Consider the following 15,170-nt stretch of genomic DNA (forward strand, 5'->3'; position numbering starts at 1 on the left):
GAGTATCTCTTTTTAAGATATTTTTTTTTATTAATCCATCCAAAAATGTATTTGCTATAGCTTATGCTTTGTCTAAGTTTCTTATCAAATATCTGTTCATATAAACAGCACAGATGTTCTACCACTTCATGAACTGCTGTTTAGCCATTACATTATTATCTTCTATGTTAGTGGATAGAATAATACTTTTTTTTAGGTTTGTCACATTTTGATTGGTATTAATATTTCTGCATATACTGCTTCTCCTTGTTTGCACTTACTTTAAAAATGACTGTGGTTTCTCACCCTATGCAGAAAAAGGCATAGGGTTGTCATTAGGCATACAAGCAGAGCATTTTTTTTTTATTTCTGTTTTAGAGGACAAGATAAATCATAATTACTTCCTTGAACACCATTTATAAAAGCCCACATTAAGCTGACAGTCCTTTCATGATTTGATTTCCCCCTGTGGATGCTGTGTTCTCATATTTTTTGTCTTCACAGATGAACAGTATTTGAACAAATGTCATGGGATGTATTTCTAATTTTATCTTCTTATTTTTTTACTTCTGCTCTCTGCTGCTTATCTCCATAGATACTAAACCACAAAAGGATGTTGAGATTGTGTTTTTGTTTGTCTGCTGTCAACCCCAGTTTCACTCACGAGAGATGTTTTTGACATACTTGGCATATAGTCAAGCCTAACTCGGAGGGGGATTGGTTTCACTGAAAAACACAGGATGAAACATTGCAGTTTTTTTTTTCTCTCCCAAACATTCTGTTTGGTTTCTAACTTTGAGTGCAAACTGTCATTTGGGATTTAGCACAAAGCTTAGATTTGTTTTTTTTGTTTTTATTGTTTTTTTTTTCCTTCAGACACGAACAAAAAATAATGCTACATGGTGTGCTGTTTTGAAGTTTTATTGTTTGGATGCTTTGTTTCCTTTCATCACTTTCACTGGCTGACTTCTCTATAATGATGTATCTTATTTTTTCCCTCCCTTCCCCCTTAGTCTTCTCTCCCTCCCCTCCCACTTTTCTCTTTCCCCTCTCTCTCTCTCTGTCTCTCTCTCTCTCTATCTAAAGAGCACTCTCTGGCTGCGCTTCACTTCATTTTCCACCCCAACATGTTGGAAAGGGGAGAAGGAGGACGATGCTGCGCTTTACCCTTGGTGCATTCTTGCCACCTTTCCGGCCAGCACACACTGCCTCTGACTCAGACTCACCCTCATCTTTCACCTGTCTCCGACTAAAGGACTTGAGAGAGGAGGTGGAGAGAGAAGCGAGCAACAAACTGGAGCTCAGGAGTTCTCACTACAGGTTCCCGGACCGAGAAAACGGCATGAGACAAGAGCGGAACAGAAACTGCTCCTCCTCTGTGGTGGACACTACTAACACCTCAGCAGTGACCACCTCCTCTTCCTCGGGTTTCCCTGCCTCTTTTTCAACTCTCTCGGCTCCAAGATCTATGTGGCAAGAGGCGATGAAGAGGAAACAGTATTTGCTGGACCGCGCAGGGGTGTCTGGTGAAGTGGATAAAGGAGGAGGCAGTGAGGAGAAGAGGAACAGGTCCCCGGACTGGTTATATGAATCCTACTACTGTATGAGCCAGCAGCATCCGCTCATTGTGTTTTTACTTCTCATAGTGATGGGAGCCTGCCTGGCTCTGCTGACTGTGTTTTTTGCTTCAGGGCTGGTAAGCTGCTCGCTCACAAAACACACACATTGATATACACATGCACATATATTATGCAAGTGAAACACTTAGAAATGAGCAACAACCTGGGACCACACACAGGTTTCGCAGCTTATGTGGCATTTTTCTTTTTAGTTTGATGTTAAATGTTATTAGATTCATCTTTGTCGAATGTGAACGGATAGTTTTCTGAGATTTTGGTCTCGGTAAGACATTTTAGCAGGATGTGATGATGCAAACAATACTAACAGATCTTTAAAAAATAAGTGCACAAATGTCCCGAAAAACCCAAACGGTACAATGCAAAGTTGACTGGAATCAGACAGCCAAAGCTGGAGCCTACAAATGTGCACATGCTGGTTCAGTACCTGTACCCATCCGCAATCAGACTCTCACAGCATGTTCTCTTCATCGCAGCACTAATGTGAAGTGAAAGGAGAGGATAAGGGGCTTAGTCATTGTATAAGCCTATGGTTGACTCAACTACAAAGTGATCCGTTTTGCTCTGTCCCCCTTTTTCCTCCCTCAGTCAAAAGCCTTTAAAATTCAAGGCAGTGGCAGCCAAGACATCTACATAATGTGTCGGATTACGGTAGCAAAATCATTATATATATATATTTTTTTCTTTTGAACTGATTAAATTTCCTTTCCTGTGAACTTTGTTTGTGGATTTTAGCACTTGCTTTTTAAAACCACCCCATTTTTGATTGATTTTACTGTTAAGAAAGGATTTGTCTGAAATGTATTGTTAAATACTGAGGTAAACAAAGAGGGGACCGACACTTGGATTGTATGGTGCTAAATCCACTGAAGCACAATGATTTGTATGGGAACTACTGAATATTCTGGCTAAACATGCAAAAATTAATCAATTTAACAGGGGTCTTTCATAATAATAATAATTATTATTATTATTACTATTATTATTATTATTATTATTATTATTAATCTATCTCTGAAATGAAAGCTTTGACTTAACTCTGAAGGAACTGCACCAATAGGACACTTCCTGTGGTGTGGCGAAGAAAACAAACAACAAAAAATTATGTTATTGATTACATCTCAAAATACCTGCATCTCTAACCCCATATGAGCTGAAGCAGAAAGATTGTATTCCACTTCTGGCAACATAAAATGTCGTTCAGTACAAGCCAGTCTTTTGCCATTTTTAACTTTATAACTCAGTGGTACACAGTGACAAGAAGTAACTTGCTAATTAAAACTGCTACTCCATTCTGAAAAGATTAACACTGAACATCATTGTTTGAATTGATTTGCTCACTGTTAATATTTGAGTGGCTAAATAATAATCATAGCTTGTTCTTCTGACCTTAGGCACAACCTTAATAGGGTCAATCATTTGTGTGTGTTTTCACATTAAAGCTGACTTTGTTTTTGATAACAGCTGTAGGTTTGTTACATGATGAGAAACTGCTGTTCTAGTTAACACGTCGATCTTCTCTTAAAAGCATGATTCTTGCACAAACAAATACGATTTATTAACTCAGGGTAAATTATGTGTTTCTACTTCACTATGCAAAAAGCATGGCTACTCTGGTATGTTTTTTTTCCCCTCTTATCCTCTTTTATTTTTGATTCCCATGCCATCTCTCACCTCCTTATTTCTTTTTGTGGCATTCATTTTTATCCCTTCATCCCTCCATCGTTCTGGGTGGCTGACCTAAATCCTTTGCTGTTTTAAAGGCTCGCTTTGGGCAAGACAAACTCTGTGTGGCTCTCTTTTTTACCACAGCCGTCCTCTCATGTCCCAGTGCTTTGACTGTACACGAGAAAAAGAAATAGCATGGCTTGGAGTGGAGACTGGGTCAGAGACATGTGAGCAGGAGGATTGTGGATTGTTGATAATGGTCAGACTGGACATTTCTAATGTAAAAAATGAACAATTAAATGTGTGTCAGTGAGTCAAGTAAATTAAAATAGCCTTAAAATGTCTCGTTAGCCTTCAGGGGCAAAAGTAAAAACTGACAAAACAAAAAATTGAAGCTCTTCAAAATTCAAGTCACACGTTGAAAATTGCATTTCTAAAATAAATGTCAACAGATGTTTAAGTGAGATAGCCTAAAAGGCTTGACACTCCAGTGTTTTGACCTTATCGTGACCCTTTTTCCATCCCCCGTGACAGGAATGGTGAAGGACTGATGAAATATAGCAGAAACATGGCACAAGCATCCCATCTCACCGTGCCGTTCCTGCAGGTTTAACTGGATGGAATTCCTAAAATTTTTATCACATTTTCCATATCCAAGTGTGTTGCAGGCAGGCAGCAGCAGTAAATTATGAATGTAGCCTGAACATGCAAGATATTACCCAAGCATGGTTTTCTCTCTTTATATTTCACTGGATTGTTTCTTTTGAATGGCTATTTTTTTTTAAATCTTTTATACTTTTAGCTAAGCATATTTTTTTTTTACCTTTTTTAAAATACAGTTCCATACATACCTGTGTGATTAACAATTGTTTTAGAGAGCAAAGCAGAAAATATGTACTATTTGACTTTGCATTATGCTAGAAATTTTCCTGAATCCTCATATGAATCTATTTTGAATGACATATTTTATATTCCCATCCCCATTTTATTTTCAGATTCCAAATAAAATATGTCTACTTTTATAAATGTGAACATTGTATTTCTGGCTACAAACTGCAGTACACTTGTTCCAAATGTACTTTTTTGTAGCGCTCGTTCACGAATGGATTTCTGAAGTTATTCAGTAATTATATATACTTCTTCTAAATCTTATGTTCAAACATTTACGATCCCGTTTCTGATTTTTATCTTCACACTTTCCTTTTCAGAGCATCGCAGACCATGTGGCCTTTGTAATCACCGTGCCCACAGCCCTCGCTATATTCCTGACGGTGTTTGTGCTCGTCTGCATTGAGTCCGTCTTCAAGAAGCTTTTGCGTGTTTTTTCCTTGGTCATCTGGGCTTGCTTGGTTGCAATGGGCTACCTTTTCATGTTTTCTGGTGGAATCGTATGTCCATGGGATCAGGTAAGAAATGGCTGTTCGTGAATTGTTTTGTTAACGTGGTTATTAATAAAGAGTGGACCACTTGCAAAAAGTGGTAAGTTTATGAAGGAACTATAGCCTTTAAGAGAAACTGAATTGTTGATGTTTGTTGTGTCAGCAAAGCATTTTGTGGTGAAACCAGAAATGGACAGACGTTCCTTAGGAAACCCATGACAAGGGCACGAGAGAAAATTAATTTTGGATTGTTATCTTTCTTTAACCAGCAACATCACCAAATGTTTTCATCGCCTTAACAGTTGATTCAGCATCACTGACATATTCAGAACACTTATAAGTGAATTCTTGGCTCATGGACAGGAGGCTGCTGAGGGAGTGGCGTTGTCTTGGGGAAGGGTTGGGCTGATGTGAGCTAGTGCTTGGGCTGTGTTTTATTTCAAATTAAGTGTTTTTAAAAATTCATATTAGGCATTATTCCATAGATCGATAGACATATACTGACAGTCAAGTTTCAAGTAACATCTTCCAGCCCCACTTTCTGTCTTTTGTCTGTCAATATCTAAAGTCAGCAAATACCTGAGTGCAACAGGAGCATAGACAGACATAGACATAGACATTTGGAAGTATAGGTTCTAGAGCCTGGAGGAAGAACAGAGAGGCACAGAATAAAAGTTTCTGGAAGTCCAGAGTGAATTTTCCACAGTCTGTGATAATCTGGGAGGCCATGTTATCTGTTGGTCCACTGTGTTTTATGAAGGCCACAGTCACTGCATCCATCTGTCAAGACATTTTAGGGCACTTTCCTTCTGCAAAGATGTTTTATGAAGATGTTGATTTCATTTTCCAGCAGGACCTGGTACCAGCCCACAGTGCCAATGATACCAAAAGCTGGTACCAATGACCATAGAAGTACTATGCTTGATAGGCCAGCCAATGGACCTGACCTTTGACCCCAGAGAGAATTTATGGAGTATTGTCAACAAGAAGAATACAGACACCAGAATCCGTAGATAACCAAAAGGGCTGCCGTCAAACCTCGACTTCCAGAACTCAGGCTTATTGCTACAGCACGTTGATCCAAAAGGAGTTAAAACCAAATGCTCATAGAAACAAACATACATTTTTACAAAACTCCTCATGACCTTTGACCACCCTGTCACAGCTTTGGCATTATATGCAACATGGCATACTGGTGGAGGGGGAGCTCAACCAGTAACTCTTCTGGCAAATTTAAATAAATGTTTGCATTGCAGGCTGTGTGCAGAGGCTCCTACACTCTTTCAAAAGTTGATAATTTTCCTCCTGCTGTAGCTAAATACCTTTGCTCCTGCTGCTGCAGCAGCTGCAATCTCTGCTCTGGCACTGGGAGTTTCTTGTCCTCTGCTGTTGCTGGCCTGCTGAAGCTGGCATGCTTGAGTCTGTGCCTTGCCATCTGCCCATTGGTCTTTTGTTAACCGGCTGTATTCTAACTGGCTGTCGTTGGCCAATTAGGAGGCCATGTGTTGGTAATTCATGGTGATTTACTCAGGGTGTAGAAAAACAACAAACTTACAAACATATTTCAAATGAAAAGTGCACAGACTAAAACAGTTAAATCAGAATGAACACATGCAATAAAATTACACACTTTAACCCTTTGATAAGTTCTTTGTTGAAGTGTCTAGGCGATGTTGCACAATGGCCTCTTGGTATCATGAAATTCCACAAGATCTGTTTATATGGAAATTAAGTTTATTAGTGTGTATATGTCCTCAGTGTGCACCATTTATTTTGTAGAAGGAATTTTACACTAAACCTACAAAATCAACAGTGTGGCATACAAATATGTCTGTGTGCAGAGTAAATGCTCGTTTTTACCAAAGAAATGTTGCAGAGCATCTTTTCTTCCTCTTAATATAGTAATTTAGTTGCAATTTCCTTGAGTTTTGTACGGCATAGACAGTGTATATACTGTACCTAAGTGCAATGTGCACTATTCTTTCCATTGAATTTGGAGGCTATTATGAATTAAATATGGCAATATACCAGGTTCATCAGACCCTGCAACCACACGCATTCAGAGCTCAATGGAAAAAAAAAAAAACAAAAAAAAAAACACTACACATTAGGTCTTCGTCATGTGAAAGCTGTACTCGCTTAGCAGTACTTAGCAAGACAGATGTCTGATGTGGACTTATTTATCACAAAGAGGCAACTAAAGATGCTCTGATTCACACACCTCTCCATTCATTACTTCCTTGTGGTCACCTCAAATGTTAAGCCATTATGCTTCTTCTGCTCTCCTCTGCAGCTTCTTTAAGTGTTAATTACCACTTTCTCAATAGACAGAATGTTTTTGTAGGGACTGTAGTTTTTTTTTTCTTCTTCTTCTTTTACTCAGTTGTTGAAACTGCATAGGTTAAGGGAAATGACTCATTAGCCTTTTCATGCCAGTCCATCTCAGTACGCAGTATTCATTATTGCAATTATCCACAGATGAGACCAGAAGACCTTATTCATGTATCGTTGAAAATAATGTGCGTCACATCTGTTCATTCGGCCTATAATGAAAAAGATTTAAATAATACATACATGCACTTTGCCAATAGCTGAAGCGGAGCTCCAGGCCTCCCCTTAAGGTGTCCTAGTCAGTATAATAAAACAAATCATTTGTCATGTATCTATGTACAAGTGAAAGGACTGGGCCATCTTTGAGGTCTTACTTTAAGGCCTTTTCATCTCTGCACTTTTCCCTTTTTTTTTTATTTAGATTTCTATCTTTATTTAAAAAAAATCAAACAGATTGTCACTGTCACATCTGCTCAGCTGGGACTCCATCGAGGAGTGAAAAACTGTTTGAATTGGGGCAAAAACATTGCACTTCTAACCCCTAATGCTAACAGGTGGTGAAAAATATGTTAGTTGACAAGCATTCAGAATAATCCTTACTCTGTTATGTGGTTTGACCACACAGGAAAGGAGACTATAAATTTAGCAATAAATTCAACACAGTAGTAGGAGTACTAGTAGTAGTTTTCAATATGAAATGTAACATAAAGTCACCATATGGATTTATCAAAACCAAAGGCTAGAAATCTCTCATTGCTTAACTGCTGTAAGCATAATTGTATTTCAGCTGGCAATAAGTTATCTAACTGATTTGGTGAGTAGCTTCTCATTTTTTAGATAACCACAAGGGAAGACTCATCCTGTAGTTGTCAAAAAGACAAGTTACATTATTGGCATGTATCAAGCAAAGAAAACAAATAAGGAAAATGCTGAGCGTTTCAGAATAAACTATCCAACGCATTGTTAAAAGATGTGGAGAACCATCGTTTTGTAGAAGAAATGTGCTGTTGCCAATGTTTGTTGTTTACTGTCTATTTGATCTGCCTTTATGTCCTTCACTAAGGACATAAAGGTCATTATTGTAATTATGCACACAAATAAATGTGAAGCTTATCAAAGCAATACCAAAATCATTTGCTTGCCTTAATCAAAGTTAAATGTTTTTTACAACAAAATATTAGTGACTTCGTTTTATAGTGCAAGGATCCTCATTGTAGTATTGCCCTCAAAATAACCATGACACCAGGATGTTTTCACCTTAGGAAACATCCAGCACTTATTAGATGTTCATACATATAAATAGAAGCATCAGTGGTTTAGCTCAGCTTATTGTTATGTAAAAACAACCAGATGTTAGCATGAGAATTGGAGAATCATTGAGGCCAGTGGCCACTAAAGAAGAACAGATACTACAGGAGTGGACAACCAGATATGTCCTTAGTGGTGTTCTGCTCATGCTTCCCCTCCAAAAGTTACTTTGTGTAGGCCACTTTCCGTCTTTGAACCTGAAATCAATCGGTTACTTCTTCTCGCTCTACAAAGCTTTTCTATCCCCTAATGGTGAGGAGAGAAGAGCTTATCTGTGTGGTCCAGCCTCTACCCCTCTCTGAGACATGTCTAGATCCTGCCTCATCACTTGCCTTTTCTCCTCTGACTCTCTTTGATACATGTGCCAGATACACATACACACACACACTTGGTATACAGCCAGTCTCATTAAGATTTAACAGACAGAGGTTTTGGTCTTGGAAAGTCCCTGTCAGATTTGAGCAGCAAAGAAGTGGGCAGGCAACAGAAGGAGACGACCCGGTGATGGGAAAGACAGCTGAGGAGGCAAGGGGGCTTGGGGACGAATCAAACGAGAGCAACTGAGACGCAGTGTAAATATGCGATTTAACGTAAAAGATGGAGACTAATTTTGTTTCTATGCCTAATTTATTTTGGTGATTACCATGCAAAGACTGATGGCGGAAATTACAAACCAGCCAATCTGGCAGATTGTTTTTCATCCACTCCATTTATTCCCACATCTTCAGTGTAAATCAGCAGATCTGTCTTTTTACCCTGGCTATGTGAGAGTGGTTGGCGATGAAATGAGCATCTGTCTGCTTTGGTATTAAATAGCAGGCAAGGAGTCAGCACCTGATCTCACAGGCTCACCACACTCAGAGGTTACAGGTTAGATTTATAATCTCACTTGTAAACTAATCACAGCTGCGGTGTAGACTAAAAGCCTGATGTAAGACACTCTGTCTCCATAATTAGTTTTATTGACTGTCTTCAGTGTCATTAGGAAGGAAATGATTCACGGGGTAAGCCCAGAGTTGACTGTACTATGATAGACCACAAGATTTCTTATTCACGTAATTATCCCAGGAGAAGGTCACTATGTGCTCTGGGTCTCCTAGCCGTCCTGCAGTCAGTCAGCTGTTATGGTTTAAATAAGACATTATGTAGCAAGTCTGCATAACTGAATATTTGATGTCATTACCTCTCAATTATTCTTGGTACACTTTTCATGACTGAGTTAGCAGCATTGGTTTTAACGACATTATTTCAGCAAAGAAGCGTTTTTGGACTCAAAGCAAGTTGTGTTCCTGAGTGAGTTGATAGTTTCCCCTCTGTTTTTGGGATTTAAATTATTACACCTTTATTTGATTAAAAATCTGTTTCATGAACTTCATGTGGCCATAAGAGCTGAGCGAATTGGTTGTGTCAAAATTTATGCACCAACATTTGTTATCTAGTGTGGATGGATTTTTTATTTATTTTTTTAAACCTCTTCCTCATAGAAAACCATAGAAATTGCACATTGCAGCTTTCATATTAAGTTATCAAGATTCAACATTTGAAACATCAAGTTGCTCATATAATCCTCTCTGTTCCAAAAATGCACAACAATCTTAAGTGGTGGTTTAAGAAGAACGTTTTTTCTCATGGAGAATGTAATTGCGCCCCGACTCATCCACCAATTTACAACATATTTAAATTAGCTTTTTTTTTCTACTGCATCTGTAAAAACAGTGAATGGTAAAATACGAGATAATGGCTTCTGCTGGCTTCAGTATTTGCACAATTTTGTAGAGAATAACTGAGAAACAAAGCTGCCGTATTGTTTATTTTCCAGGCTCCGTAAACTTGAAATGTGTTTTTATTTGTGTATTTTACACATATGCACAAGCAGACCAGCATAAAAATGTGTTTTCCCAGCTGTTTTTAATCACTTGGCTTGTTTCTCTGCTGTTGTGTTCTCTACATGTGTTGATATTTATCAGAATATAGGTAAAACAAATATATATGCTATATATATATATATATATATATTTTTTTTTTTGTCCTGACAGTACAATATAAGACAGATAATCTGTGAAACGATCATTCTCCTCCTCCTCCCTGAGCTGCTGTTGCCTTCTGAAGAAATGCACCGCTTCCAGTCAAAAACAATCAGTCAGAGCCAGGAGGAGGACCTTAGCGCTGTTAATAGTCCTCATGTGCTAGCTGCTAAAAGAGAAAAAAACTCACAGCTACAGGAATACCATTTATCCGCCGTGATCAGGCATGCTAACTAGCCTNAGTTATTTAACAAAAAGAAAGTTGACTTTCAAAGAGGGAAATGCATTACTGCTCCTCTCATTATAGTAATGGTCTTTGTCTGTCCACCTTAGAAGTTGGCTGTATCACCTATTTAAACAAATAATCAACAGCAACAGGCTATGACTGCATGCACTTTCTGAGAATATATTACGCCCTTCAAAGCTGTAAGCATACTTAAATATGTATTTTGGTTAATTATGCAATCATCCTTATTTCCAGTTTTTGCTGTATCAAATTTAAGAGCCCATGTTAGTCCCCTTTAGGTGCTTTCTCAACCTCTCTCCTCAGTGCTTTTCTTCTTTTGCTGAACTCTGCATGTCGCTGACCCCCACTTTGCATTGCTGCTTTTCCACTGGCCTGGCAAATAAGCCATGAAAGGTTAAGAGATGACAAGCTGCAGCCTGTGAGAACACTGGCCTCTTTCTTGTCATGCAGCACCGCAACTTTAACTCTGCAGTAGAAAGTGTTACATTACAGGTGCAGAATGCCTCCGTTTTACATATTTATATATTCATATCCCTGAATCTTTATGGTACTCCTTAGCAGTCTCTCATTTTCCTCTTTTCTATTTTATTTCCACTCCTCTAAGGTGATATAAGCAAGTTTCTTTTTCTTTCTCTCTGCAGGTATCCTTCTTCCTTTTCATTGTGTTTGTGGTTTACACCATGCTGCCGTTCTCCATGCGGGAAGCCATCATCGCCAGCGTCCTGACCTCCGCCTCTCACACCATTGTGCTGAGCATCTGCTTGTCCACAACAGCTGATCACATGGAGGCAGTAGTTTGGCAGGTGAGCTGCTCACCACCAGGTATTGATTAAAAGAACGTAGAAGTTTCCATTTAATAAGCTAATATAACTGGTTTAATAGTAGAAGTAACAACAAAATGTATACATTTTTGGATTAATGTATTGAATAGCTGAATTAAAACAAACATGATGACATGGGTTGAAATAAATAATCATTGCCTGACAGTGTAAACGCCTGCATTTGCAACTATGCAGCTTAATGTGGCGATTAGGATAATAATTTTATAGGACTTCTTTTAATTTAGCAAAATGTAATAGTATTTTGGCAAGATGCTAGAAACTGTTCTTGGTCTACTTTGTGAATTGCTAAAGATCTGTACTTGATATATAATCTGTGAAAATAAAGTGGTATTCTGGGTACTTGGTCAAATATGTTGAGGTATAAAATGGTGTGATATTTATTTGAAACTTTTGCATAACACTGGATATTTTCTGCAGAAATACAGGAACCTATACACCTCTAACTGGGCATCATACAAACCATCACCTAACTCATTACAATTGCACATAGATTAAAATATGAGTTTTAGACTCTTGATCCAGGTCTCAAAATTTGTATTTCTATTTTACAATTTGTTGCACATTTCTAGCTTATATTTTAACAAGGGTATGAGACCTTTAAGCTAAATTTAGCATGGTAGATAACAGAAAAAAAAAAAAAATCTACTTTTTTACTCAATTTAAAGGTCAACTTCTTCCACGCAGTATTGCTTCATGTGTTCGATATTCGGGAAGCTTATGGATGTACTGGTGGATAGTGGAAAATGATCAGACAAGGAAAGGATTTGTCAGGGCAGTGCATACCACATCTCAAGTAATTTAAGCTTGCTAATGCAGAACAAAGACGTTATAATTTTCTGTGAATTACAAAATTTCTATGAAACACAGAAACTGCAAGAAGAAGGTGTGTGTATAAATCAAGGATTTGAGTCAAAGAAATAGTGTAAATCCAGATTTCCAGATAAGTAGATAACTAAAGCGATGGAAGCAGGAACATGTGGGTTTTTTTCGGTTTTTTTTTTTTTTGGTGTACGCTGAAATTTGTGGGAGCTGAAATGAGTGAATGACTAGGGATTTTTTAATTGCACATCTTTTTTATTTTGCTGCTGCTTTGTGGATAGTTTGGAGGTACAGATAATTTAACTATCTGATGTGTTGGGCTGTTTTTTTTTTTGTGAGTCTCTGGGATAAAATAATAAAATAAATTTTGTAAAATTTCAAAATTGATACACTAGAAGTTTTTAATTAAATGTCCACATTTTAAATGTTGTAGTAGTCTGCAAATAAACTTCCAAAGACCTATTAGGTAAAAAAAAAAAAAAAAATCATGCTGACATTTCCTCTTTGTCAGCTCCATTAAACTTTACACTCAAACTAATTGGAGACTTGATGAACCAGGGGATTTAATACAGAGGTGAATGTCTCTCAGTTAAGTCCTTGTGCCTGAAACTTAAATGTACAACTAATTAAATTATGATGCGAAGCACTGTTTATTCATTTAGTTTTTCTTTAATTATGTTCATGTGATCCCCTTTTAAAAATATAGATTTGATCTCAAATATGATCATAAAGAAAATAATCACTTCAGTAGTCATTCTATTATTGTGCTGCTTGTGGCTAGATGAAGGAGGGGAGAAAAAAAAACAACTCTTGATACATTCTGCACATGAATGTTGTTTATTCACAACAGACAGCTTAAGAAAGAATCAATTTTGAGTAGAATGTTTTGTATTTGTTTACCAGAAGCCTGGTTAACATTTACTTGTAGAGCTGAAGGTCTCTCGGGTCTTTGTGGATTTTATTTTATCCGGTTGCTTATGGACATGACTTTCAGGAAATCATCTAATAAATGTTTTTTTTTTTTTTTTTTTAGAATGGCCACACACTTATGCTTGTGTTCTGCTCTCGTTCACTTTCCTCATTTTTAAGGGTTCACTGTATGATACGCTTTTACGGCCAGGCATGGCCATTGCTCGTAATTGATGACAAAACAGGAAAAGCTCGTAGAACAACTTTGGAAGACCTTATGCAAGACCAGAGTTTTGATCATTTTGACTGCTGAATTGAATTCTGACCCAGACTAATTTAAAACATTACCATTCAGAAGAGATGGCTGAGGCAAATATATAGACACAGACAGAGTGTACTGTATATGATAACATAACAAAATCAGAATTTTATTCAAACTGATTAAAACAACATGATGTAAAAGACTTCCTAAAATTTCTAGTATGGTTGCTGCTGGTATTAAAGTTCATTTAATTTTCCTTTTAGTGTCATAAACTCCTGTTGTTGAACAAAAAAAATGTTTCATTTGCATATTGTGCTAAACACTGAGTGGCAAAACCATCAATAATTCATTACAACGTTTACCGTTTAAACTGTATCTGACAGACACTTTAGTGGTAAAGGCTATTGAATATTTTATGTTTTACCTGTTACAGAGCATGTGTGAATAAAAATTAGTTTTACTTGCAATGATTTCCATATTAAACCATTGCTTTAATGAGTGTCTTTCAGATCGGGTCTTTAAAGTGAATGCAGAACACAGAGATCCATGAGCAACGTGATGCACCAACTCCCTCGTGTGTTGTGCTGAATCCATTTCAAATCTGAGAGTTTTAAAATCTTTCTGTGCGTTTTGTCGTAGATGAATCCCATTTCAGAGCGGTGTGTGCAAAGTTCTGATTGTAGAAGCCTGGGATGCATGCCCAGCTTGTTCTCCTCTCATATGCTGTGCTTCAGAAGCAAGCAGCTGATAAAATGTGTTTGACGTTTGTTTTAATGGTAACCTATAGAGTGATGATTCTCAGTCATCCAGTACATGGCGTTCCTAACTGCCTGGTGGGTGCTCACCAGGCGGGATGGTGATGTGCCCTTGTTTCTTTGATCCTTCTGAGTTCCTGCGACTGCGGCAAGCAGGTACTTACCCAGTGTGCTGCAGCTCTGGGAGGATCTCTCTTGCTTGGTGTTGGGTGATGTTGCAATAGGATGTTTGTAAGGTTGCCGGGTCATTACGGATGCCGGGTCTCTTGACTTGGTGGAAAATAGTAGCGTACAGTTCATTCAAATATTGCTATACAGAGACAGAATGGTACATCAATAATTTAAGCCAGAGATGTTCTGTTCCTACAGATTTTTCCAGAGGCTAACCTTTTGATGCGGTCATTGTACTGCTGAGAGATTAACTCAATCTGCAGTGGATGGATGGATGGATTGATTGATCCCTAAATGTTGAGGTTTTAGGGAAGAAATAAATTAAGTACAATAAGAATCCTGTCTGTGTATCACGAGCAGCTGCTTTTCATGATCCAGCACAATTCTCTACTGACCAGGAGCCATTAAGGTTGAAACACTATTATACTGATCCCTTTTCCCTACTGTCAACCAACAGCAGATCTGAAGACATGATAGTGTGCCACTGTTAATGGCCCAGTGTTCCTCCAGTAAATTTAAGTACTCTTACATTTACTATTTGATTGAGGATGTACAACGTTAAATGGCCCATCTTTTCAAAACTGAAATTGCACCAGCTTCCTAAGGCACTAAGTGCTAACAAAGATAAATCTATAGCACAACTTGCATTACAATAATATAATACTTAACAGTATGACTAAACCTCCATCATTATTCATAATAATGTACTGAAAGTTTACATTAAACTCTTTCCAAGATAATAATAAATAATAATATCGGGCATAATATCAGGCATTCGCTGTGGCTGCCCCCCGGCTCGGGGGCCCGCCACAGCGGACGGCCGCTATTATGCCCGATAT

The 15,170-nt window shown here is 37.9% G+C and overlaps 1 protein-coding gene across 2 annotated transcripts in view; it reads left to right on the plus strand.

Moving 5' to 3' along the window:
• Nucleotides 1-1,081: 1,081 nt before the first annotated feature.
• adcy2a (adenylate cyclase 2a) overlaps nucleotides 1,082-15,170 on the plus strand; it is a 37,580-nt gene continuing 23,491 nt past the window's right edge. Inside the window, exons 1-3 of one of the 2 annotated variants that reach the window (XM_016668375.1) lie at nucleotides 1,082-1,675; nucleotides 4,493-4,690; nucleotides 11,215-11,376. In XM_016668375.1, coding sequence (XP_016523861.1) covers nucleotides 1,133-1,675; nucleotides 4,493-4,690; nucleotides 11,215-11,376 — 903 coding nt within the window. In that variant the 5' untranslated portion in view covers nucleotides 1,082-1,132. The remainder of the gene's footprint in view (nucleotides 1,676-4,492; nucleotides 4,691-11,214; nucleotides 11,377-15,170) is intronic. The other variant, XM_007572085.2, reaches the window with a different exon arrangement.

This window comes from Poecilia formosa, unplaced genomic scaffold, assembly GCF_000485575.1.
Source record: "Poecilia formosa unplaced genomic scaffold, Poecilia_formosa-5.1.2 Scaffold0, whole genome shotgun sequence".
NCBI lineage: Eukaryota > Metazoa > Chordata > Actinopteri > Cyprinodontiformes > Poeciliidae > Poecilia > Poecilia formosa.